This window comes from Lepidochelys olivacea, assembly GCF_965140295.1.
Source record: "Lepidochelys olivacea isolate rLepOli2 genome assembly, chromosome: 2".
Taxonomy (NCBI): domain Eukaryota; kingdom Metazoa; phylum Chordata; order Testudines; family Cheloniidae; genus Lepidochelys; species Lepidochelys olivacea.
In genome coordinates, this window is record NC_140412.1 from 184,389,031 (window position 1) to 184,416,296 (window position 27,266).

At 40.0% G+C, this 27,266-nt stretch overlaps 1 protein-coding gene across 1 annotated transcript in view; it reads right to left on the reverse strand.

Moving 5' to 3' along the window:
- The window catches only part of ITGA9 (integrin subunit alpha 9), a 297,598-nt gene that overhangs the window by 141,948 nt on the left and 128,384 nt on the right, over window positions 1–27,266 (reverse strand). The window contains exon 16 of the mRNA XM_084620253.1: window positions 4,889–5,038. Within this exon, the coding sequence (XP_084476379.1) occupies window positions 4,889–5,038 (150 nt within the window). The remainder of the gene's footprint in view (window positions 1–4,888; window positions 5,039–27,266) is intronic.

Below are 27,266 nucleotides of genomic sequence, written 5' to 3' on the forward strand. Positions count from 1 at the left end.
TGACAGAATCATGATGATTTTATTCAGGATTTTTGAAAACCAGAGGTCACTGTCCATATAGTATCTAATTACCACAGTGATTGGCACTAATATTACTTACACTTACACACACACACACACCCTATTGGCCTACATTTTCTAAAGTGACTTTGGATGCTTCAGTTTTTGGGTGCCCAACTTGTTAAAGGGGCCTGATTTTCAGAAAGTGCTGAGTACGCACCTTCTGAAAATTGGAGTCTTTAATGTGTCTCAAGTTCAACTTTCAAAAGTTGAGGAACCCAAAGTCACAAGTTCCTTTGAAAAAGTAGGTCCTTTCATTAGATTAGTTTGATATTACTCTTACTATTATCCTACTTGGTTTTCAAAGATCATTTGTAACTGGGACATGATACAACTTTTTTGAGGTTTCAGAGTAGCAGCCGTGTTAGTCTGTATTCGCAAAAAGAAAAGGAATACTAGTGGCACCTTAGAGACTAACCAATTTATTTGAGCATAAGCTTTCATTAATTTGGTTAATTTTTTTTAAATTACACTGCCATTCCTAAAGGCTATTCAGCAGGATTTGATCACTGAAACTGACATAGAAGATCTGAAACACAGCCCCATTTATCAGCTGAGATCACCCTAACTTCAAATCTTTGTCTTCCTCAATTAAGAGATTCAACATCTGGAGGGCACATGGGAAGGGACTGTTAAACTAGCTCTTTTTTCCCCATCCAAATTGTAGCAGAAAACAAGTCAGGAAAATTCTCGAAATGTTTTTTCTTTCTGTGCTTCATAATCTGCATATCTAGCTATTTTAATACTGATCTGACACTGCATCCCAGCGCCCCTGGGTTAGACCTGACCTTCTCATGTTAAATGCAGGTTTTAAAAAAGTGTAACTTAATAAGCGATTCAGTTTTCAGCCACGCTGTATGTGAAAGAGCTCTCTACTATGCAACTAACTCCCACTTTATATCTGTAAGAGTACAGTATGCACATATTGGCCATGCAAAGCCTCTTTACAAAAATATTTCTAAACAACATTGGAGTTAATTCAATTTTTTTAAATTAACTTTTCAAAGTAAAATGCACCTATCTGAATACTGCATATCCATAAATTCAAGCACTAAAGGCCAAATGTTAGATCAAGTCAAAACACACATTTATGTGTCGCAAAGAACGTATCTTTGAATATTTTAGCTAACTTTTAGTTCAATGCCTTTTTAGTTCAATGCCAAAGTTTAGCTAACTTTTAGTTCAATGTCTTTCAACTCAGGGGCCTGCAGATTTGAGCACCATGAAAACTTCAAAAGCATATCATCATTATTATTAGTCAGAAGGAAACGTAATGCATGACAATGCATTGCTGAATATATAGTTTTGATAAAGTTTCCAATAGGTTAAAACCAGATCTGACAATCCATTGTTAAATGCCTAGAATGCTGAGAAGCTTCCAGATAAAACAAGTGTTTTACATTGAATTACCTGCCATTTATCATGAGAGTATAACTCTATGAAGATGTTTTTAAAGGATCTTAGCTTTCTAAAGAAAGAGTATTTGAAAACTAAGAAGCTTCTCTTATTCCCAGTGAGGCTAATGAAAAAAGTCCATTTGCACTGAATGGGAGAAGGATTGGGCCATACCAATATATGGCTACACGTGACTTTTGCTGAAGGAAGTCCCACCATTGTCTTACCAATGCAGCATGGGTAGGGATAACAATTGTGGGGAGCAAACAGTGGCTGCCAGTGTTCTCTACACCACAGAGGCGATATGGTGCTGCTCCTCCAGCAGGTGCAGCACAGAACGCACAGTCCAAGGGGAGAGAGGATGCAGCAGCTTTAAGTGATCTTTGCACCTTCCCAATCCCTGGCTGCTTTGAGGGCTGAAGATCCCCCGGCATAACTTAGACAGCTCTGAAGTTGTGTCTAAATTACAGCCTCCCTGGAATCTCCTGACAGGGCTGCCACTGGCAGCCTCACTTCAGACACACCCCTCAACTCCTAGGGCTTGTTAGGGGGTTTTCAGAAAGCAGCCTTACAGCGGTCTTCTGTGCTGCCTGTGAAAAGGTGAAAATCCTCCCCTGGCAGGAACCAGGGCTTTTAGAGCCCCTTTTCACCATTCCATCTCTTTTACACAGCATGAAGGGGCTGGAATAGGGGGGGCGGGGTGTAAAGAATCTCACCCCCATGTTACCTAAAGTCACTCAGAGCAGGTCTACAAAACATGGTAGAGCTGCCGTGATACTAGCAAAAGAAAGAAGGAAAGACAGACCTTAGTATGGACAAATGTCTCTCCTGCAGCATACACAAAAAGAAAAGGAGTACTTGTGGCACCTTAGAGACTAACCAATTTATTTGAGCATGAGCTTTCGTGAGCTACAGCTCACTTCATCGGATGCATACTGTGGAAACTGCAGAAGACATTATATACACAGAGACCATGAAACAATACCTCCTCCCACCCCACTCTCCTGCTGGTAATAGCTTATCTAAAGTGATCATCAAGTTGGGCCATTTCCAGCACAAATCCAGGTTTTCTCACCCTCCGCTCCCCCCCCCCCCCCCACAAACTCATTCTCCTGCTGGTAATAGCCCATCCAAAGTGACCACTCTCTTTAAAATGTGTATGATAATCAAGGTGGGCCATTTCCAGCACAAATCCAGGTTCTCACCCCCCCACCCCCCTCCAAAAACCACACACACAAACTCACTCTCCTGCTGGTAATAGCTTATCCAAAGTGACCACTCTCCTCACAATGTGTATGAAAATCAAGGTGGGCCATTTCCGGCACAAATACAGGTTTGCTCACCCCCCACCCCCTTTTTTCAAAAAAACACACACACAAAAACTCACTCTTCTGCTGGTAATAGCTTATCCAAAGCGACCACTCTCCCTACAATGTACATGATAATCAAGGTGGGCCATTTCCAGCACAAATCCAGGTTTTCTCACACTCCCCCCCCCACCCCATACACAAACTCACTCTCCTACTGGCAATAGCTCATCCAAACTGACCACTCTCCTTACAATGTGCATGATATTCAAGGTGGGCCATTTCCAGCATAAATCCAAGTTTAACCAGAACATCGGGGCGGGGGGGGGGGGAGTAGAAAAAAGCAAGGGGAAATAGGCTACCTTGCATAATGACTTAGCCACTCCCAGTCTCTATTTAAGCCTAAATTAATAGTATCCAATTTGCAAATGAATTCCAATTCAGCAGTTTCTCGCTGGAGTCTGGATTTGAAGTTTTTTTTGTTGTAAGGTAGCGACCTTCATGTCTGTGATTGCGTGACCAGAGAGATTGAAGTGTTCTCCGACTGATTTTTGAATGTTATAATTCTTGACATCTGATTTGGGTCCATTTATTCTTTTACGTAGAGACTGTCCAGTTTGACCAATTTGGGTATTGTAGTTGTAAGAATGCTTGATAGAGATCTTGTAGGTGTTTGTCTCTGTCTGAGGGGTTGGAGCAAATGCGTTCTTACAACTACAATACCCACCTGCAGAAGTGAAGAAACAGATTGATAGAGCCAGAAGAGTTCCCAGAAGTCACCTACTACAGGACAGGCCTAACAAAGAAAATAACAGAACGCCACTAGCCGTCACCTTCAGCCCCCAACTAAAACCCCTCCAACGCATTATTAAGGATCTACAACCTATCCTGAAGGATGACCCAACACTCTCACAAATCTTGGGAGACAGGCCAGTCCTTGCCTACAGACAGCCCCCCAACCTGAAGCAAATACTCACCAGCAACCACATACCACACAACAGAACCACTAACCCAGGAACCTATCCTTGCAACAAAGCCCGTTGCCAACTGTGCCCACATATCTATTCAGGGGACACCATCAAAGGGCCTAATAACATCAGCCACGCTATCAGAGGCTCGTTCACCTGCACATCCACCAATGTGATATATGCCATCATGTGCCAGCAATGCCCCTCTGCCATGTACATTGGTCAAACTGGACAGTCTCTACGTAAAAGAATAAATGGACACAAATCAGATGTCAAGAATTATAACATTCATAAACCAGTCGGAGAACACTTCAATCTCTCTGGTCACGCAATCACAGACATGAAGGTCGCTATCTTACAACAAAAAAAACTTCAAATCCAGACTCCAGCGAGAAACTGCTGAATTGGAATTCATTTGCAAATTGGATACTATTAATTTAGGCTTAAATAGAGACTGGGAGTGGCTAAGTCATTATGCAAGGTAGCCTATTTCCCCTTGTTTTTTTCTACCCCCCCACCCCCGTCCGACGTTCTGGTTAAACTTGGATTTATGCTGGAAATGGCCCACCTTGATTATCATACACATTTTAAAGAGAGTGGTCACTTTGGATGGGCTATTACCAGCAGGAGAGTGAGTTTGGGGGGGGGGGGGGGCAGAGGGTGAGAAAACCTGGATTTGTGCTGGAAATGGCCCAACTTGATGATCACTTTAGATAAGCTATTACCAGCAGGAGAGTGGGGTGGGAGGAGGTATTGTTTCATGGTCTCTGTGTATATAATGTCTTCTGCAGTTTCCACAGTATGCATCCGATGAAGTGAGCTGTAGCTCACGAAAGCTCATGCTCAAATAAATTGGTTAGTCTCTAAGGTGCCACAAGTACTCCTTTTCCTTTTGCGAATAAAGACTAACACGGCTGTTACTCTGAAACCAGCAGCATACACTTACCCAGCACAACCTAAAATCTGAATTGAAGTAATGGAATGATTTAGGCAAAATATCAAGCTTTGACAACAGTAACACTTCCAGATTGGCGATCACTTCATATGTTTAATTCTGTTGCCAATTCAGAATTGATAACACGTCTCTCTCCTTTACTTTGAACAGAGTCATGGAGAAGTGGGGCGCTGGAGGGGGGGGGGAAACCATCAAGGCCTGACCTGATTTCTCTGAGCTATCTTCTTTCCCTTCTTCCAGCGGAGAATGGGCTTGAGAGCAGGTAGTTCCTTCTCTTCCTTTCCCATCACATGTTCCCCCAGACTGTATGCTGCTTCAAACACAATTGGGGATATCACATCTTTGACTCGTCTCTGTAAAAGGAAATGAACAAGAGAATTATTTGCCTGTGACCATCTCAGTAAAAGCATATGTGCACAGGTAAGTAGCAAGAAAGAGAACAGCACATTCAGAACTTATATTAAGATGATGCTGGGAAAGGTAGCTGGCATCTACAGGCAACCCATTCTTTTCATTGCCAAAAATTAATTGATACATTCTACCAGAACTAGGTGGAGGATCAAAACAGTTATAGCGCCATGAAATAGGGCTTCATGTGCTAAATCCTTGTTCTACTGAAGTTTGCTACTCACTTCAATGGAATCAAAATTTGCACTTAAGAAAATACATAAATCAGGCCATTTGGGTGGAACCTAAGGACCTGACGTTAAGAATGAAACATATGGAACCAAACCATACATTTTGTGATATTCAGGGGCTTTCAGATCCAGGGCTTTGGGTCTGCGTCATCTCTATTTAAAAGCTGTCAGATGCAGAGGCAGCACATCTGTAATGCTGACCCCTCCCATCAGAAAGAGAAAACTTTGTTTTGGCCATGTTGGGAAAATAAGTGGACAGACAGGGCTACAAATGTGAAGGCTTCTCAAGTGCAGTGGTGGAAATTTCATCTTTCACACAATGCCCTGAAATCGACCTTAGCCTGGCAGAAACACCACCTCTGGAAAGAGAGAGAGGGGGTGATTCAATTTCCTTAACCACTGAGTTCTTGGCTTTACTACAAAAAAGACTTGCCAGTTGTATTAAACTGTGCCACGCTACTTATGTTTGGAGGGGACAGCGCCTTAATATGGATTGCTTTCCCTTCGGCATTAAACCAAGGCTACCAAATTCCCGCCCCCACCCCTTGACACTACATACGGAGCCTGAATTCTGTTTTCTGTGAAAAGGTAGGATTAAAGGTTCTTTACCATACTATTTAATATAGTTTTCGGAAACCAGACTTCTGAATATCTGTATGTAGAGAAACGGCGAACATCCCAGATTTTCATAGCCAAATATTTCTCTTGAATGTTTAATTAAAATATTAGTTATGAATTTGATGCATATGAAACTGAGGAAATAAATACACTCCCTTAAGCACATGTAAGCAAAGCTTAGAGACAGGCCAAGCTTCCAGTCCTGACCAGCAAGTGGTAAGAGGTCTTTTCTGAATCGGGGCTGCCAATAATGACAAATAATGTAGCTCTGTGACGCGATTAGCTCTCCAGAGGTGAAGCGCCAGTGCGCTAACCCAGCATTCCAAGTAGCCTATTCAACATCTGTTTCAAGGCAAGCATTAGTGCTTCGCAAATCCTTTGACTGGAACCCAGAAACCTCCTAAAAACCACCTCTGAGTTTAGATTCTAGCCAAGCTCACAAAATATCAGTTCATATCCACAACCATTAGGGACCCGGGTGGATGGGCATTTATACAACCTATTCTCCTGTACATCCAAACCTCCAATAAGATCTGCAATGGTTGGTCCACTACCAGTCCCTACAAGTATCCCCTACAGAGTCAGGTTACAGTAACCTAAACTGAGGCTGTAAGCTCTTTGAGGCAGGGACCATTCCTTTACTTTCTCTGTAGATCACCCTGAATGCCGATGGTGCTATACTGTATACAAAATGTTAAATAATAAGACTGACAAAACCTGCATGGCTAATGGAGTTCTAATAAATACCACATATATAATATCTCTTAAAACAATATTGCATGAACATGCAGGCACACTGTATACACATTTAAGAAAGTAAAAGGAGACTATACGGAATAAATCCACATTGTAACAGCAAAACACAAATTCCCAGCCAAATCACCAATCTTACTAAATTGTACCCAACCACCTATGTAAACATACACCAATTAACAGCACAGGTAATGGGATAAAACCTATATTTCTTCCAGCCCTACTAATACAATATGGCAAAATCAAGTTCTTAATGACTACAAAACATTAACATGAACCTTGAGGGTCCAATCCAATGCCCTTTGAAGTCACTGGAAATATTTCTGTTGACTTAAGTGGATGTTGAAGTGTGCCCTTATTGTTCATTGAGGTCTCTTTCTGCTTTCTTTCAGTGATGAAATTGTGACTTCCAGCAGCTAGATTAATTATGTGTGGATATTCCCTCAGCACAGCCCCGGGGAAATACATTTCACATACCCACTTGTCTTTAATTAAAGCTGATAGAGTGAATCCTGCCCAGCTATTAATTACACCACCTGTTCTGCTCTTTCTACTCATATTCTTACAGAGACACTAAAAAGATCTCCTAGAGGATACTTCCATTTAAAACACAGCAAGAAAGCAATTCTCTCTTCAGATTCCACATGTATTTTTCTAGGACATAACATAATGATGCTTTGAAAAATGTGACCAAGTACATTAGAAAGATTACTGTTCTTGGATTTAATCTCACTTTGCTCCTTCACTTTGGTACAGCTGAACATTTCATTCCTGGCACTTGAATCATACACGCATGGCACACACCCCAGGTTCCCATTAAGCCCCAAGTGATTCTGATTTCTAAAGGAAACTTGGAAATTTTGATGACAGGTTCGAGGAAAATGCTCCAAAGCCCTTAAATCAAATCAGCTTCATTTTTGTTACTCTTTTAATCACTTCTACAGCTCTACTTTCAATTATTTGTTAACAAAAATCAGGGCCACAAGCAGCTCTGTGGCTTTACCATTTTTCACGACGACACATCTATGCTGAGAAAGTATCAAAAGGCACGGCCATTTTTGCAACTTGAAAAGCACTGCTGACAAATCACAGCCTATAAAAAAAATCCAAAAAGTTTCAGTGGACATCAAAACCACAGTGATAAACAGGGCTTCAGCTGTGTAACTGGGATTAGGAGAAGCAGCAGCAGCAGAAATAACTAGGACTTCTGTTTGTTGGTGTTTATTCATTTAATTTTTCAGGGTTTATTTCTGAGTTGTGTGCAGATGTCCAAAAAATGGGGGAGCTCAGTCTTTGTTTATACTGTAATGAGCAATGTATACTATAGCATGTATTACAGTATATGTGGCAATGAGTAATCTCTTTGTAATGTTCCTTAGTGTGCTTTAACATAGTACTCTTTCAAACAGCACTGCATTAAAGCACACTAGGGAATGTGTTTTTGTGCACACGAGTGTATATGAACCAATTAATGCGCAACATGTCAGTGTGCTTTAGAAATCACAACCCCATATCCACATTACTGCTCCGTATAGACAAATAACCACTTTCGTTGTTTATTGGACAAACACCAATTTCATTGTTTGAAAATCAGTGGGGTTTTATCAGTGTTTATCGGGTAAAAACTTAATCGCAATCACAAGTCCTATAGTTAAGGATACTTAGCGCATACATGCACACACAAAACCACCTGGAATCCTGGGTAAATATGGATGTGGCTAGCCCATGCTGAAGCCAACACTACCGTGGTTTTACTGCTACTTGTATCCAAGGTAGCTAGATTAAAGCTAGCTCGGGTATGTCTATGTGACCTTCCATAATACACCATGATTGCAGCATAGACATACCCACAGTTAGACTGTAAACTTTTGGGGCCAAGGACAATCTCTTCATTACATGTATGTACAGTGCCAAGCACAATGGGGTCCTGGCACTACTACTAATAGCTCTTCATTTCTCTGCTTACTGATACAGCACTGAATATTTAAAGCTCTATACAAAAATAATCTAGTAAACCCTAAAAACAAAGCTAGCTCACTATCATTAGCCATATTTGTGGATGGGGCAAGAGAGAGGTGAACTGATTTGCCCAAGATCACACAACAAATTCAGATTAAAAAATCCCAAACCCCAGCTTTTGCTCTTTCCTGCAAGCCTGACTGTCTCCTCTGTGGAAATCCCCATATTTGGATAAAGAGGAGTTTCAGTTAGACTGGGTGTGGACAAGCAGTGTTCTACAGCATATTGTATGAAGCACATGGATTTATTCCTAGTACGCATTAGCTCACCGATGAGAACTTTGGACTTCAAAGAAGCAGAGCCTGGGTTTTCAAAGCATCTAGGAATGTAGCAAGGCTGCCTACGTAGTTTCAAAACAACATTATGTTACTGAAAGCTCATACTAACGAAAAGCAGACTGCTCTTTCCTCTCCCAAAACAGCTACCTCAGGGAAATATAAAAATGGTGAGATAAGATCTGAAATCTGGCACTACCATATATCTCTACATTATTTTTTCTGGTTTAGCAGAAGAAAGCAAGTGAATTATACACACACACACACACCCCTCCCTCATTTTCATAGCTGAAACTTTTGTTGGCTTCAATACATCATTTGTATGGGGAAAGTCACTAACAAGCTGGAATGCAAGTGCAGCTAGATGATCACACTGTGACTGTGAACACAGGACTTTTGATTTCAACACATTCCCCAGTAGCTGTAATTTCATTAATATATTTTTTAAAACTCCCTCTCTACGGCAGCAGGTGGTGGCTAGAAGGAATTACTCTTTCTGAGCCTTTCACATGCACAGCCTGACACCTCAGGCAGCATAAATAAAGGAACACACTCCACTTTCTGCAGAAATACTGCCTTCTATTGCATCCGCTTCCTTCTCAAAACTAAAGTCACCGCCACAAAAAGCACACATATATCGACATCCCAGACAAATCCACATGGGACAGGCCACAGTTTTATTTAAAGAACAGGATTTATACTCTCACAATCAGATAATTCATGGTAAGAGCAGTTGCCAAGGCATATATTTCCAATTTCTTTTAGCTCACTGCCACAGTACAATTAGGGGATTGTATATGAGACTAATCAATTGTCATAGCTAATCCACACTCTGTTAGACCCACTCCTCCCTAACGTGAAAGTCTTCAGCAGGAGTGCAGGAGAACATCAAATTCCATTTTTAAATTATGACCCGTGGGCTGGGGTATAAATGTACCATTATATACCTCCCCCCAATCTACAAGAGGACTCCCACAACAATCAAGGATAGAATATGACTCTTATATAATAAAAAAACAATTTTGTTAAAATTAAGTCACTTTCAACATGACTGTGAGGGAAAAATATATTCACTGTTAGGAGCACTGCTATTTCTGCCTTTTGTTTCTCTTCCTTCCTCAAGTCCTTTCTAAGTTTCTTTCCCCTTTCCCTGTTTTTGTGATGCTCCAGGCTCTCTTCCTTCTGCATTTCCTTCCCTGCAACAACTCCCAATTTCCTCCTGTGGCCTTCATACCTTCCCCAAACCTGTAGATCCCACTGGAATTTTTGCTTGCTCCCCGCTTCTGAAAAATGCCCTTTTGATTTAGGTGCCTAAATAAGGACTTAAGAGCCTAATTTTAAAACACAATTCTGAAATGTTTATTTGCCCTTTATTTCTAAACAAGCACCTATTCCAGGATCTAGACACTTTTACACGTTTCAAACATGCAAAACAATACTTTCAATACAAGTATAGGAAATAATGTAATGGCCATGGTATAATGTACAATGCCATTGTGTTAATGTCCACCTACCGCAGTAGCCATAAATCCATAATTAACCCACATGTAACTACTACTACTACTAAGGCCTACATTCACTTCCTCCCCAAATGCAAACCTATAAAGGCCATAGTCCACCAATTTCATTATTCTATATAAAGAAACTAGCAATTGCATATTTCAATGAATATTTTATGAATATGCATATTCGTATTTGCAAAAATGATATCATACTGCATAGCTCTAAAATAAAGCATTGCACTAAATGTTCTCACATTACATCTGATCATTTATGATAATTTATAATGAATGATCATTACCATTCAGCCTGCCCCAAAATTCTTTATATCCAGATAAGCCATTTGGGACCTAAACCTGTTCCAATTACTAAATTCAGTGGAGCAAAAGAATAAATGTTTATTCCTCCTTCAAGCAGCTGGTTAAATAAAATGAATAAATGGTTAAAAAACTTGGTTGCCCTGGTGAATGCAACACTCCCCATGGCTGTGTATGACCAGGGGCATGTCACTCAGTGCCAAGCCCCATCTTAAACCCTTGGCATGTCACTCACTCCCAGGAGCTTTTACTTTGATACTTACACGCATACAAGTCTCTGCTCCCCACAATCTATCCATTCCACTCTCCTGGGCCACCTCCCTTATCTACTAACCAGTTTTCCCTCCCACTTCCACCTGACCTATTTGATGCCAGTCTGTAACACCAGTCTAGGTGCCCTGGCCCTCTCCCTACAGTATTTTCTTTTTGAAAAATGGAATTCTAGGATGCTAGCTCCAGCTTTGTGGTATCTATACTGCTGTGCCTCCCACTCTCAGGTTCAAGAGGCCACTTAGATGCCCAGCAGAGGACACCTGAAATCAGGCCTCTCTCAAACAAATGGAAGATGTAACACAGGTTTACACAGTGGATGTATTGTATCTTGACTTTAGCAAAGCTTTTGACACGGTCTCCCACAGTATTCTTGTCAGCAAGTTAAGGAAGTATGGGCTGGATGAATGCACTATAAGGTGGGTAGAAAGCTGGCTAGATTGTCGGGCTCAACGGGTAGTGATCAATGGCTCCATGTCTAGTTGGCAGCCGGTATCAAGTGGAGTGCCCCAAGGGTCGGTCCTGGGGCCGGTTTTGTTCAATATCTTCATAAATGATCTGGAGGATGGTGTGGATTGCACTCTCAGCAAATTTGCGGATGATACTAAACTGGGAGGAGTGGTAGATACGCTGGAGGGGAGGGATAGGATACAGAAGGACCTAGACAAATTGGAGGATTGGGCCAAAAGAAATCTGATGAGGTTCAATAAGGATAAGTGCAGGGTCCTGCACTTAGGATGGAAGAATCCAATGCACCGCTACAGACTAGGGACCGAATGGCTAGGCAGCAGTTCTGCGGAAAAGGACCTAGGGGTGACAGTGGACGAGAAGCTGGATATGAGCCAGCAGTGTGCCCTTGTTGCCAAGAAGGCCAATGGCATTTTGGGATGTATAAGTAGGGGCATAGCGAGCAGATCGAGGGACGTGATCGTTCCCCTCTATTCGACATTGGTGAGGCCTCATCTGGAGTACTGTGTCCAGTTTTGGGCCCCACACTACAAGAAGGATGTGGATAAATTGGAGAGAGTCCAGCGAAGGGCAACAAAAATGATTAGGGGTCTAGACCACATGACTTATGAGGAGAGGCTGAGGGAACTGGGATTGTTTAGCCTGCAGAAGAGAAGAATGAGGGGGGATTTGATAGCTGCTTTCAACTACCTGAAAGGGGGTTCCAAAGAGGATGGCTCTAGACTGTTCTCAATGGTAGCAGATAACAGAACGAGGAGTAATGGTCTCAAGTTGCAGTGGGGGAGGTTTAGATTGGATATTAGGAAAAACTTTTTCACTAAGAGGGTGGTGAAACACTGGAATGCGTTACCTAGGGAGGTGGTAGAATCTCCTTCCTTAGAGGTTTTTAAGGTCAGGCTTGACAAAGCCCTGGCTGGGATGATTTAACTGGGAACTGGTCCTGCTTCGAGCAGGGGGTTGGACTAGATGACCTTCAGGGGTCCCTTCCAACCCTGAGATTCTATGATTCTATGATTCTATGATACATTCCCCAGAAAAGATGTGGTCTTCATTGTCACTGTAAGCTGTTCTTTTCATATAGTGTACAGTAGACACAGGCATAGCAAGCAGAAACAAAAGACATACTGCTCCAAGGGTGAAGCAGAACTTAAAAGCCTAATATAGTAGGCTAAATCACATTTAGTGTACTTTTGGCTACTTTGTGTGTAATTAATAGCATCTGAATTCAATCAAGAGGCCTAAAGTTCCAATAATAGTCACTTCTGTTTTCTTTTAGGATCTTGTGATGCTTAACAAAGTCAAAGTACACAAACATTTCTTTGTTGCTGCACTTTCATCATAATACATACTGTGAAGAATTCTGAAGTTTAAAATAGCAAATGAAAAGTGAACTTATCAGAATCATATCCCCAAAAGCTGTTCAGAGTTGCAGTTTGGAAAAGCAGAATGCTTCCTATTCTCTTCCCAGAATGTGGAATTCTTTCACACAGATGTTTCCATCAGGGAAGCAACTCATCCTCATAAATGTGGGTATTGGCATCATTGGAAAAAAAAGGAGAAATTGAAAGAATCTTGTATTACACATACAACTGAAACCAAAGAGTAACATCATAAGCCCTGGGCCATGTCACACTTTGGAAGAAAAAGTACATGGAGAGTTGAGAAGTTCTGAGTAGAGCTGGCTGGAAAATGGAAATCCTTTCCTGTGAAAAATGTTAGGCTTGCGGGGGGGGGGGGGGTAGGGGGGGGAAGCAGGGGAGAGGGGGAGTCAGTCATCCCAAACACAGGACAAAATGGCAAAAAAGCACAGGAAGGGCTTTCAAGAAAAAAATCTGATTTGGAAGAACCAAAACAGAATTGTTTGGCTTCCCAGCTGCCCACCAGAAAGGCTCTTGTCACTTTCACCCTCTCTGGCCCCAAGGAGCTCTGGTAGCTGGAGAGTAGAGAGCCCAGGTGCTCAGCCTTCCTGCCTCCTCCCCAACTCTGGGAACTGGAGAGGCAGACAGCTGGGATGCTGGGCACTCTGTCTGGGGAGACAGAGTGTCAAGGCTCTCTGCCTTGGCAGAAGTCCAGGACAGCTTTTGTCAGTCTCACTGGCAAGAAGTTAAATTGACTAGAGCCTGCCAGGCAAGCAGCCAGGGAGGAAATTTTCAGTTTTGCAAACAAAGCATTTTTCATCAGAGTATCACTTTGATGAAAAATTTCAACCGGCTCTAGTTCTGAGTTCTAATCCCAGCTGCGTTATATAGACTTACTCCGTGAACTTGGGCAAGTCGCTTCACCCCTTTGCCTCAGATTCCCAATCAGCTAATTGGGGATGATAATTACAATAATTACATGCTTCCCTCCCAGTAGAGAGGAAGAGTTAGTTATTGTTATAACATGTAAAACATTCCTAATACTTGGCGATTGCATATCACTGAAAGTTCTTAAAGCATGATCAATAAGGAGAAAACTCAGTGAGCCAAATAAATAAATTACCCAAATGTAACTCTGCTGACGTCAATGCAGGTCGATTTTGGGTTTTAGTGACTATCATGTTTTGCTAGTAGTGCATTCATTCTGACTTTTATTTTACAGTTCATTATTGAAGACTTCGTGATTAAAACCTGGTTGCTGCTCGCTTTGATGTTCCCACCTGTAATGTTCTCACTTGTAATTTCTTTGTTCCCACCTGTAATTTCTTTGAATGCCAGGTCTCTTCAGTGCCCAAATTTCTTTTCAGCAAGTTTTTTGTCATCCATACCTTTTTCCCATTTTATAGCCCACTTGGTGAGAGACTGCTTCTTTTTTAAAAAAATAAATAAGGTAGCAAGGAAAGGGCACATTTCCTGACCCCGAAGTTTTGAAACTTTTCAGTCTTTTCTGGAGAAGCTGCCTTTCAGAGCTCCAGCTGGTTTTGGTAGCAATGCCAGGTTCATTGTACAGTTTACCCTCACGTACCTACGTAGAGCAGAGATGGGGACACAGACAGATCCTTTGTTCCATTGGTTCTGTATGAGAGTCCAAAAGGTAATAAGCACTTGTCAAAATCAGGCCTGAACTTGGGAAAAATATAAAGGAAGAGACTCCAGGAATGAACACATAATACAATGATTTATTTTAAACCTTTCTTAAGCTTTCACAAATTCTAATTAGGGCCGGAAGCCTCTGTTGAGATAAGACAATTAAATCAGAATCTGCCTGTGTTAACACGTATACTTACCTTTTCAGGAGAAGTTACCACATTTAATATACTGCTAATAAAAGATTCTCTATAGACCCACCAATCTCTCTTTATATAGTATATCTTTAATGTTGTTTAAAAATAAATAGCAAATGCTGTATTACACAGCTATTTATATTCTAACTACATATCTCTTTGTAAACTACCTTTCCTACCAAAAAACTGATGAAATATATAATCTACAGAAACAGTCCTGATTATACAAAGCCAATAACAATGAGTCTCCCATCCTTGGCTCTTCAGTCATTCTGTATGATGACAGATTTGGTACATGATCAGGATGTATAATGCAAACAGTACTGTTTTCCAAAATAGCATAGCAACCTTTAGTGTTAATACACTGCCTGGTCTCTGTCTTGCTCTCTGCCTATATTTATATGTATATTGAATGAGTCATTACAAATAGAGACACATATCCAGCAGGTCACTGGACTGAGATACGGTAAACTCAGTAGATTAAACCCACATGGGCCGAGCAAGATCAATCTTCCCAGTTTGCAACATGTGAAAAACATGAGTTCATAATTTTTGGAGGCAGTCTACTTATCCAAACACTGATACTACAAATGTTCCAGAGATAGTCTGAGGTAGACAAAGATATGGTTGAAATCTGAAAAAAAGGCAAAAATCTAGACTGCTAGGAAACACAACTAAAGCACATAAAAAGTATTTTGAATACAGCTTTACTTTAAAATAAGACCGAGATCTGGATCCTTGACAATACCCAGCTGATGACCTCTACAACACTGCTGTGTTAAAAAGCCTCCCATCAATACTGCTTTACTGAAAACACATGTACAGGGCAAATATAAGGGTTCTATTTAATCCCGATGTCATAAATAAAACAGCTGAATGAAAAAAAAAAGTTTTACACAGCTTTGAGTCAGGAATAAGAGCCAGGAGAACAATCTACAAGACAAGAGGATATGCATGGGTGAAGAGATGGCAACCATGACATCTTCACCAATCCTATTTTAATTCAGTTTAGCGGCTGACAATAAAAACCCTTAGAAATCTTATACAGAAAGCCATGTGCAAAGAAAGAGTTTATTGATGAAGCTTGTTTCTATGAAAGTAATTGAGATAAAGAGAGTTATCATCCCCCATTGGCATGCTACCAAAAGGAAGAAAGATTATTTTTTGAAATTACCACTATTGAAATGATCTACATGCAAAAATATTGCTCCTTCATTCAGCAATGGGAGTACAAAAACCTAACAAACTCTGGAATGGAGGTGAGTGGGGAGAGAGATATCATGTGTCTCTTCTTCCACTATTAAATGGAGATGGGGGATATTTGTTATCCTATTTTATTTTGGTAATGGAACTTAAAAAATATATAGATAGAGGTTGATAGTACAAGGATCTTTCTGCCATTTATGTTTTAAAAGCCATTGCAGTTGCCCGTGAGAGCTATTTCTATGCCAAATATAAACATTCAAACCCCATCTGTGTGGTACAGCTGTCCACAAAAAGACGAAATATTTTCTCTCTCTTTTTTTTTTAATAATAGTTACAATTTATTATTCAATCTCCTCTCATCCGAAAATGGCTGTGCTTCCCCCGCCGTCAAACTATATGCAAGAAAATCAGCTTTGGTTAAAAAATAAACCCAAAAGGTGAAATTTTTTTGGAAGTTCTGAATTATTAGATCTAAATGAATAGTAAGGAAAAAATATTCATGAACATTTCAGCAGATTAGAAATCAATTTTCATGTTCACGATGCGAAAAGGTTTGCTCACACTAAATGTGCATGGATAACAAATTTCAAGTCCGTAGCCAACGTCTATGTAGCCAACTTCCTGATTTTCCCAGTCAATTTGCCCAAGAAGAATATTTCTCTGCAGCAGATCACCATGGTGTGCCAGCAAAAGTGCCACTTTGCAACAGTGAAGCTGTGAACGGGGTTCTTATATTAGGACTGTCCCTTGGATTTTGCACAGCATATAAAATCAATCCTGCTTCCCTTGTTCACTGTGTGCTGATGCCCAGTAAAAGGCAGATAAAAATAGAGCAATTCTACATCATGCAACAAAGCAACAATCCGACAAAATGTTCCCCAGACTACAAAGTCAGAGCCCTGATGAATGGCTCTCATAGGGATCCAGCTACACCATCTCAACTAGGGCTGGGAACACACATTCACACCACAGTGACTGTGTGCCCGTCACTGTGGTGAACGCTGACAGTAAACTAGAGACCAATCAACTGAAAACAAAATAGCCTGGGTATATACGAACTATTGTTCTACACAAGAAACTTTATAAACACAGCACAAGAACTGACCAGAGCCATGACAACAAGTGAGTAAGAGAAACTGTACGCTTACAGTCATGCCACAATTATTAATTTGTTTGTGACAATGACTGCAGTGAACAGTGATAAAAAAACTGGAGACTAGTATATTCAAAAAATAACTGTGTTAGATATATGAAAATATTGCTGTACAACAAATATAGTGCCCATGGGGAAAACCTTAGGCCAAAGACCGCAAAGCCAAAGACCCATTGCTAACCTGTTAAATGGGATTTAAAAGGTATGGGATTGGACCCTTCACACATAGAACCATGAAAAACCTCTGGACAGAGCTTTGGTACAGAGCTATAAAATTAGGCACACGAAAACCCTGCTGCGGACTACACACCCCACTTTGTTTCAATGCACTCAGAGTATTCATTTTAAATCTGTCTCCAGCCCATTGCATAGACTACTAGTGATATCTACTAGTGATGTTTCAGGCAAGGCCTGACCCAAGTGGCCAAAAAAGGAAAAAAGTTTAAAATCTCTTCAAGTTTGCCTAAACCAGCCAACCTGGCTTCTATCTCTACAAACTACTCTCCCATCTCCAGAGAGAATCAAAAGCCCAGTTACATGATCATGACTCCCCGCTCCGTGTTAGTTGCACTCAACCAATCAAAGAAGAGAAGCAACATATCAAGTTACCCTATCATCAATAGCAGACACAGGCAGTAATCCAAATTCTCAGCCCATCTATAGGCTGAAATTTGGGTGGACGAAGTATTTGAATAAATTTAGAACAATGAAGCAATTCATAAAAATTAAAGCCTGTCAGCAGACAAGGCAGCATTTGTCAGGAATTTGCTTCCTACAAACAGTTTGTTCATTTTATGAGCAAATGATAATAGGTTAAAGTGCAAACTGCCTTAAAGACTCAACCGTAGAGATCCCACCTAGAAACTCACAATATACATACTTCAGTTCCAGAATTATGAAAGGCTGTGTTTGTAAGAAGGATGTGTTAATTTGGAGGCTGCATTTTGACCATAGTGATAAATTCATGCTGTTAAAATTGGATTGGGAAGGGAGTCTGATTGTTTAGATGTGATTTTTTAGAAGGCCTGGATATTTAAAGTGTACAGCATATCCAGAACAATGATGATAGATCTAATCACGTCATACATAATTAAATGCTCAAAGCTAAATGAAACCTTATTAGGGGAAAACAGTGCAAATATACAGTGGGCTCCTTCTATCCTCAGTGTGAGGTACTGAGCTTTGCACCTCCACTATGAACTCCTCGTTCTCTTACATTGTGGTTTTAGTATGTGCCTGTGACCCAGGACAGTGGAGAGGAGGGCAAATCATCGAGCATTTGAAATGACTAATCTCTAAAGTGACAATCCTCATTCACTATTTTGTAATCTTACCTGCCAGGTAATCACGCTGGGAGGAGAAATGTAAATCAGATCAAAAGGAAATGTATCTGTAGTGCATGGTGTAGAACCTTCTGCACAGATTACTACAAGGATTAGGTACTGTACATAGTTTAGTCCCTGTATACTGATCAACACCTCATCAACATTCTACACTACTACGCCTGCCTCCTTTTGACTTCCATTCTGCTTCTGTTTCCTAACTGTCGCAAGAGTCACATGATCCTGTTTTTCTCACTACAGCCTCTTAATTCTATCATATGCTTCAAACCAACACAAAATCTAAATGAAAATAGAGCACTGTTAAAACAAATCAAAATACCTTTTGGAAACTTTATGAACCATCTAACATTTAAGTCCTGCAAAGCCTCAGAGTAAAATCCTGGCCGCGCTGAAGTCAAAGGAAGTTTTGCCATTGACTTCAAAAGGGTTAAGATATTTTCTTTAGTTCGCAGGACTGCTCTCTGTACACCACAAAGGGACAATCATGAAGAGAGACATCCTGTAATATTCTCTTGCTCCAAAGTCTTATAACGGGAATAGTCAGACTGAGTTTTTGAGATGTTTGGGCTAGGAGGACATAGTATGATATGACAAAGAGCAATTGGTTCAAAAAGTTGAAGGGAACAGGAAGAATGGGTGTTTCTCAGTGGGAACAGGAAAAAACAAAACAGCTTTCCCTTAAAATTCCACTGACTTTAAAAATAAATCAGACAGAAACTTCCACAAATAAGCACTAATAAAAGTCACACTATTTTATCAGACCAGAGTGTAACTCTAGAAGGCTGTAATCCTGTAGAGTGAAATGGTACTATAAAATTACTGTACCATTATTACCGAAATAAGGTATTCTAGGTAATGATGCTGCTCCTTTTCCAATGTACACATTTAAACTGAAATTTGGTTGTTTTGGGTACTTATGCACAACCCAGTGAAACAGGGATTCTCATCATAGAAACATTGTCTCATGGACATGTCCTCTCTCATTTATGGACTCATAACGTCCCTGCGATAATAATTATTTACACAGAAAAGTAAAAAGCAGTTAATTTCCTTTAAAGTAATCTGGTTGCTAGAATGCTTTTAGAGTAGGTGAGTCCTCAGAAGATTTAAGAGGGACCGGGCATGACCTATGCTAAATCATAGGTCTGTTTTGTGGTGTAGTGATAAAAAAAGAAATGGGTAACCTAACCTAGCCTAAACTCCCATATTCTCCAAATGAGAAGTCTAAAAATGTTTATAGATATCTAGAGAAAGAAAAAAAGAAAAGAAAAAAAAACTTTGCAGAAAGCTTTGATGGACAAATTGCTGACACAAACAGAGTTTTAATGAACTGGTGATGGATCACTAATGCATGGCAAACTCAAACCAAGATTTATTTAAAGTTTTCTCAGGGTTCACATTAAACGTGCAAGGCTATCACAGGGTCAGCGGTTTCCTGAGCCCTTCCTGATCACTCCCTCATGGCCAGAGGTCATTCTGCAGCACCCTGCCTCTGTTTCCCATTCTTGAGGGCCCCTTAACCATTGCACACACACATTTCTCTCTGGGTTACCACCACCCCTGCCTGGGGCTGGTTTAATAGCAAAAATAGTTCTTAACAGCCCTAAGGGCCAAAAATAAAGTCAGTCACCACACAAAAGCCCCTGCTTAGCTCTGGTGTCTTCGTTCACAGCCAGAGCTCTTCTTCTGTCCCAATCTATTCTCACAGCCAGTCCTCTCAGCTCTTCCTAGCTGGAGCTCAGCCTTCTGGCACTGGGGGCATTGAGTGCTTAGTATTTTCTCCCCGTGAAGGTACTTATACATCATAATCCAGTCACCACTCAACCTTCTTTTTGAGAAGCTAAACAAATTAAACATTTCAAGTCTTTCACTGTAGGGCATTTTTTCCAGCCCTCAAATTATTTGTGGCTTTTCTCTACACCCTACCCAATTATTCAATATTCTTTTTAAAAATGTGGACCACATAACCGTACATAATATTCCAGCGTTGGTCTCACAATGCTGTATACAAATGTCACCTCCCCACCTCTACTCTCCACTTCACTGTTTATACATCCAAGTAATACACTAGACCTTTTTACCACAGTATCACACTGGGAGGTCATGTTGAGTTGCTTGTCCACTATGATCCCTATACCCTTTTCAGAGACTCTGCTTGCCAGGATACAGTTCCCTATTCTGTAGGTTTGACCTGCATTCCTTGGTCCCAGATGTCCTTGAATTTGGCTGTATTAAGACACATTTTGTTTGAATGGGCTCAGTTTATAAGCAATCCAAATCAGTATGTATGACTGCTCTGTCCTCCTCATTATTTATCACTCTCCTAATCTTTGTTTCGTCCACAAATGTTATCAGCTCTGATTTTATATTTACTTCCAGATCCTTGATGAAAATGTTGAATAGCATGGGGACTAGTACTGATCCATGCGGAACTCCTGTAGAAACACCCCCACATTCGATGACAATTCCCCACTGGAAACTACTTTTTTGAGATGTCAGACAGTTATTAATCAATCTGTTTAATGGGTGCTTTATTGATATTGCATAGTGTTAACTTTTAATCTGAATGTCATGCAGTACTAAGTCAAAGTATATTATTACATCTATGCAGTTACCTTTATTAAACTTGTAATCTCAAAGAATGAAATGAGTTTGTTTGACAAGACCTATTTTCCATAAAACCACATTGATTGGCATTAATAGTCTTCCTAGCCTTTAATTCTTCAGTTGTATCCTGTATCAGCTTTTTCATTATTTTGCCTGAGACTGATATCAGGCTAAATAGCTGATCGCTACCCAACTCATCACTTTTTTTTATTTTTTTTAATATTAGAACAATATTAGCACTCTTCCAGTCTTTTGGAATTTCCTAGGTATTCCAAGATTTACGAAATAGTATCAGCAGCAAGTCAGAGATCTCTTTGGTCAACTCTTTTCAGGACTCTTGGGTACACGTTATCTGGCCTGCTGATTTAAAAATGTTTATTGTTAGAAGTTGTTGTTTAACATCCTCCTTAATTACTAACGGACTGGAAAGCCCTTCATTAGCCTCATGTGATACAAGTACATTATTCTGGTGTTTTTTTCAAATACAGAAAAGAAATATTTAGTGAATACTTCTGCATCATTAATAAATTTTACCATCTCCATCTAGGAATGGGCTTGTACCACTGCTAGGATCTCTTTTGCTCCTAAATACAATAGGCCATTATATTGGCTAAAATCACACAGAAAGGTTTCCCACAGCAAATTCTGAACCGTAAAAATAGGACTGCTACACCATGAATGATGCTGGTCTGGTTGAAGCGATATGGACTAATGAGGGACACTAACAACTTACATTTCGGGAGCATTTGACCAAACTTAGGAGGAATAGTATATAAACCAAAGTCAGTAGAGACAATCCTGTGGAAAGCACTGAACCAGCACCTTGTCTGTAAAGTGAACGGGACGTGTAAGAACAATCTCTCTTTCAGCTCACTCCAATTCAAGATTGATTTCATATGTAGTTTAAAATTTGAACTTCTAATTCAACTCTCTCCCAATAAGAACTCATGAAATAACCAAAACTAAAATATGTCCTGTTCTCATAAAACACACTACAAAAGACTCACAATATTGGTAACTGCCTCAAGGTGTATTTATGTCCTGAACTTAATGCTATGGTGAGGTTCAATAAAAAAGAAGCTTTTTACTGGAATGGAAAAATGTCTTTAAAAAACTCAGATGCAACATGGTTGGCATTGAGTCTCGACTGCAGAAATGATTTACACCACCCACAGGAGAGCTGTCTCCTTTTGGAAAGGCCTCATCCAGGCTATTGAGAAATGAATGAGACATCTTAAGTTACTGGATGAAAGAACAAGCAGCTTATTTACCTCTTCCTATTATGTTAAAAATATAGAAAGATTTTTTTTAAAAAGAAAAAGTGGGTGGAATTCTTTTCCCCACAAGGAAACTGGCTTTTACCACTATCCCTCCATAAAGAAGAGTTCTCTCTCCACATATGACATTTGAAAAGGAAACAAAAGGGAAAAATACAGATCAGATTACGGTGGTAGGTGTCCACCTCCAGCAAGTTTTTCCAAAGCCTGTGCAAGGAAAACCTTTTCCGTTATGTAGAAATAGCCTCAGTTGACTTTTCCATTCCTTTAACTGCCGTTCTGCAGCACATATAATCCCCAAGGTCTACCGTCAGAGCTGACCAAATTAACGATTGCATCTTTTCTTTGAAAAGGACATTAGAAAAAGACAAAAATACACTAAAAGGTCATCTCAAAGATTCTAAGAAGCAGATTTTCAGTGCAGGCATTTTACAGTTTATCTCACCTCAGTGAATTATTGTAAAAAAAACTAACTAACCAAGCAAAAAAGTGATACATATTTATGCACACTGGTTGCTGTTAAAATCTTTGCAGCTGTTTTTGCAAGTAACTAATTGAGGTATTTGTGGTATTCCACATATGAAATATAGGGAATACTACATACACTACAGTAATGTTATCTATTTGCAAAGGCAAAATTACAAAGGTTTTAATAGCTAATCTGAATAGTAGATCTCCATTTTAAATTCTCGGTAGAAGAGAGTATTGTCGCTCTAGGTGAACATCGCAGCTATTCCGACTAATAGTTAGAACTTGAGACTTAATCCCTTCATTGGACACTTAAATAGTAGAAAGCAGTATTTTAGAACAGCAACCTGCTGAGAGGGTTGGATGGTCCAAAATGCAGGACACAATTCCTAACAGAAACAAGCAAAGAAAGAAATGAAAGCCTACTGCACTATGCAATCAACTAAAAGAACCGTGGCCATTTACCAGGCTGAGCTGTGAGGCCCACACTGACCCATGTGTCAGTGGGACCCTTCACAATGATACACCAATGAACCTATCCAGTTAAAGAGACTTTCCATTTCTGTCCCACTATTATCCATTCATGTCAACCCTGAATGTCCTCCGAGGATTTCTATATTTTACAAAAAATTCATTTCAGTTCATTCCCAAAACCCATTTTTAAACCACCAAGTCACCAAAAGACAAACAAATCTAATGTATTTCCTTTTATTTCCTTTTATTGAATACAGATTTTGAATAGCCTGAGTGTTGACTATGAGGGTCAAAAACAGATGCACAAGGAAGGGAGTTTCAAAGGAGCCTCAGAGACTTGTCAAACTCAAGCTGTCAAGCTCAGTTGTCAAACATAGGCTTCTCTGAAAATCTCTGCCCAAGTTGCATCTGCACAATATGTATATTGGATGCAAAGAGCATAACTATACATGCAAATTAGACAATTACCTATGCAACTGACTAGATATATAATTATTTAATGTCTATATGTACGCATTTTGCAGCCCTTGGACAGTAATTTTCCATTGTTTCAGCTAGTGCTAAACAAAGGAGCATTTAATTGTTCCCTCCTTTAGCCTGCGTAGAAGGTAGTTATTACACCCACTAGTTTCAACAAGATGGTGTGATTGCCAAATGCCCAGCATAACAATACAGAGAGCATACAGCATAACAATACAAAAAATGTCAGAGAAACATTAAGAGATTATTTCCAACCACCCTTCAACCTTGCCATTCTAAGGGCTTGTCGGGGATAAGTCTACCTAAGTTACACTGCTCCAGCTACGTGAATAACTACGTCGATGGGAGATGCCCTCTGGTCGACTTCTCTTACTCTTCTTGGAGAGCTGGAGTACCGGGGTCGACCGGAGAGTGCTCTGCCGTCGATTTAACGGGTCTTCACTAGACCCACTAAATCGACCCCTGCTGCATCGATTGCAGCAGTGTCGATTTCCCCATAGTGAAGTCTACCCCTTAGTCAGCTAATTTCTGGTAAGCATCCCTGTAAAGATGGTATCCAGGAGGGAAGTGAATGCAAAGAGGCCTTGAGAAGCACCTCAGGAAGGGCATTCCATGCACTGAGAGCCATGGAAGAAACCACAGAGACAGCTGTGGGAGAATCAGACAAAATGGCATGTTGGATTAAATCTTCCACAGCACTTCTTGTTTAATGAAAGCACTTAGCCTTTGGTCAGTCTAAAGAGCACCTTTACAGCAATTTAACACAGAGCTGTCAGGCATTGTTTATGCATAAAACACTTGTAGATACACTGTGAGCACAATGTAAACTACAAAGGGGGAGAAAACTTTCTGGTTTTAAAAGTTATTTTTAAATACTCCTAATACTATTTTAAACTTTCCTTAATCTGTACTTTAACTACTCTACCAATCTGCAATATCAAAGGATATTCAGGGTTTATTTTTTAACATGTAAGAGGGAATAAAATGGTCTTGAATTATATCCCCACTTCTGAACTGCTCTATATGCAAAGCCAGCTCTACTTTCTGAAATTACTTTTCCCTTTAATTTTGTGCAAGTATCTGAATATCTGGGTCAAAAATAAATATAATCCTTTTTATTGCTGAAGTGCAATAAGGGAGGTAAGTTTTTTGGAGATAAATGGGGGTGGGGATAAAGCATAATTACAGGAAGAAAAGAGCCTGAACACCAGTAGATTTATACCTCATTCCTAAAAGCAACACAAAATTCATCAGTTTGGTACAGTAGAACTTTAGAGTTACAAACACCAGAGTTATGAACTGACCAGTCAACCACACACCTCATTTGGAACTGGAAGTACACAATCAGTTAGCAGCAGAGACCAAAAAAAAAAAAAAAGCAGCAAATATAGTACAGTACTGTGTTAAACGTAAACTACTAAAAAGATAAAGGGAAAGTTTAAAAAAAAGGTTTGACAGGATAAGGAAACTGTTTCTGTGCTTGTTTCATTTAAATTAAGATGGTTAAAAGCAGCATTTTACTTCTGCACAGTAAAGTTTCAAAGCTGTATTCAGTCAACGTTCAGTTGTAAACTTTTGAAGGAACAACCAGACTTCAGAGTTACGAACAACCTCCATTCCCAAGGTGTTCGTAACTCTGAGGTTCTACTGATCAATTCTACAGAGTATGCTACAAACCAAGTTTTGACTTAGATTAGAAAATATGAAAAATATTCCAAAACACTACCTACCTTCCCTCTTCTCTAGTCACTTTAATTATCATTGTAATTAACAACAATAAATACCACCACCACCACCACACCTAGCTCTTATATACTGCTTTTCATCAGTAGATCTCAAGGTAACTGGTCCCTGATTCCAATGCACAAATTATTCTGCACACTTCTTTATAGACCTTTAGGGTCTCATTTCACGAAGTGATGCCTACATCCATGCCTACTCCTTGCACCTGCATTTACCACATCTGTACACACAAATCATGGATTTTTGGGTACACACATGACTAAAACAGATGCCTATCTATCCATGTGCACACACAAATCTACCCCCCCTGCCCATTCTGTGCATGAACATGCACAAAAACAGACGGACAAGTGGGACTCTATTTTTCAGAATCATGCTCTTAATAATTACCTCGCACTGCTCTCCAATTTGTCATGGTTACAGAGTTCACCATTCCACATTAGTTTATATGAGTCTTCTCACTCAGCCCACAACATCTGCGAGAAAAATATTTGGTAGGCTTTCCGAGCTGTAACCAATATCCTCGTCAGAAAATAACCTAACATATTTTAGGATTCCAACATCTTCACATTAAGCCTTTGTGCTGCAAACAATTAAGCATATGTTATCTGCCATAAATTTGTCAAGCAACTGTAAAAAGGGACAGATTTGGATTAAATCTTCTGTATTTGTCTCCAGATATCAGTCAGAATCTAATCCACATTTGGATTTCTATGGGAAGTTTGATCTTTACTCCTTTTCATTAGCTTCATAGCCAATTCTAATCTTATTGAGGATATATTTAAAGACCCCAGAGTCTTCAAAAACCAATTATAGGCACTTCTAGCCAGGCTCTATCACTTTTGTAGTGATTTTAAGCAAATCTCATAAAAATCTACCGGAGGTCCAATAAAAATTAATGTGCATTACCATAGGCTTTTTGTATTTCCTGATTAGACCCACAGAAGAAGCGCTGAGCATTTGCCTTGCAGCTCCAGCATTGAACGAATTAAGATAATGCACGTAGCCTTAGGGCCTGATTTGAATGAGGTGTGGCATTCCTGTGGTCTAGCACCACAACATATTTTATCCCCATTTCATCAGCCTTGCTTATTGACTTGGCAAAACCTAAATCTTCTAGTAAAACAACAGATCCTTCAGCACATTACTGAATGGCTAAAAACCTTTTTCAAGAACACCTTGATGGTAATTACACATTTTGAGGGCAGCCTGAAATCAGATTGATCGCCTAACAGGGGTGATGGACCATTTTTATAGTAGGGGTGCTGATGATGGAAACCATGTATTTGATGTTTGTTATTATTACTTCAAGCCAGGAGGTTGTGGGAGCATCTCCAGATAGGGTTACCAACCCTCCAGAATTGTCCTGGCGTCTCCAGGAATTAACGATTAATCTTTAACTAAAGATTATGTCATGTTATGAAACCTCCAGGAATACATCCAACCAAAACTGGGAACCCTACGGATCTCTGGTTCCTCCACATGGCTAGAAAGGGTTAAACTTTCTGCAAAATAAATAACCCACAGAAGACATGTGGGGAGATAATGTTTGTGTTTTTAAATATGTATGAGTCGACAATGTAATCAACAGTCCCTGTCTATGCTTTATTCTGATATCATTTAAACAAATTGTAAACATGGGATATCTCGGTATTCATCTCTCTTTGAAACGTACTATGAATGGTGGAGTAAAAAGCAAATGGCCCTATGTTAATTCATATAGCTAAGTACTGGTGATGGACCTTCTTCAAAGTCATCCTAATTATCTTT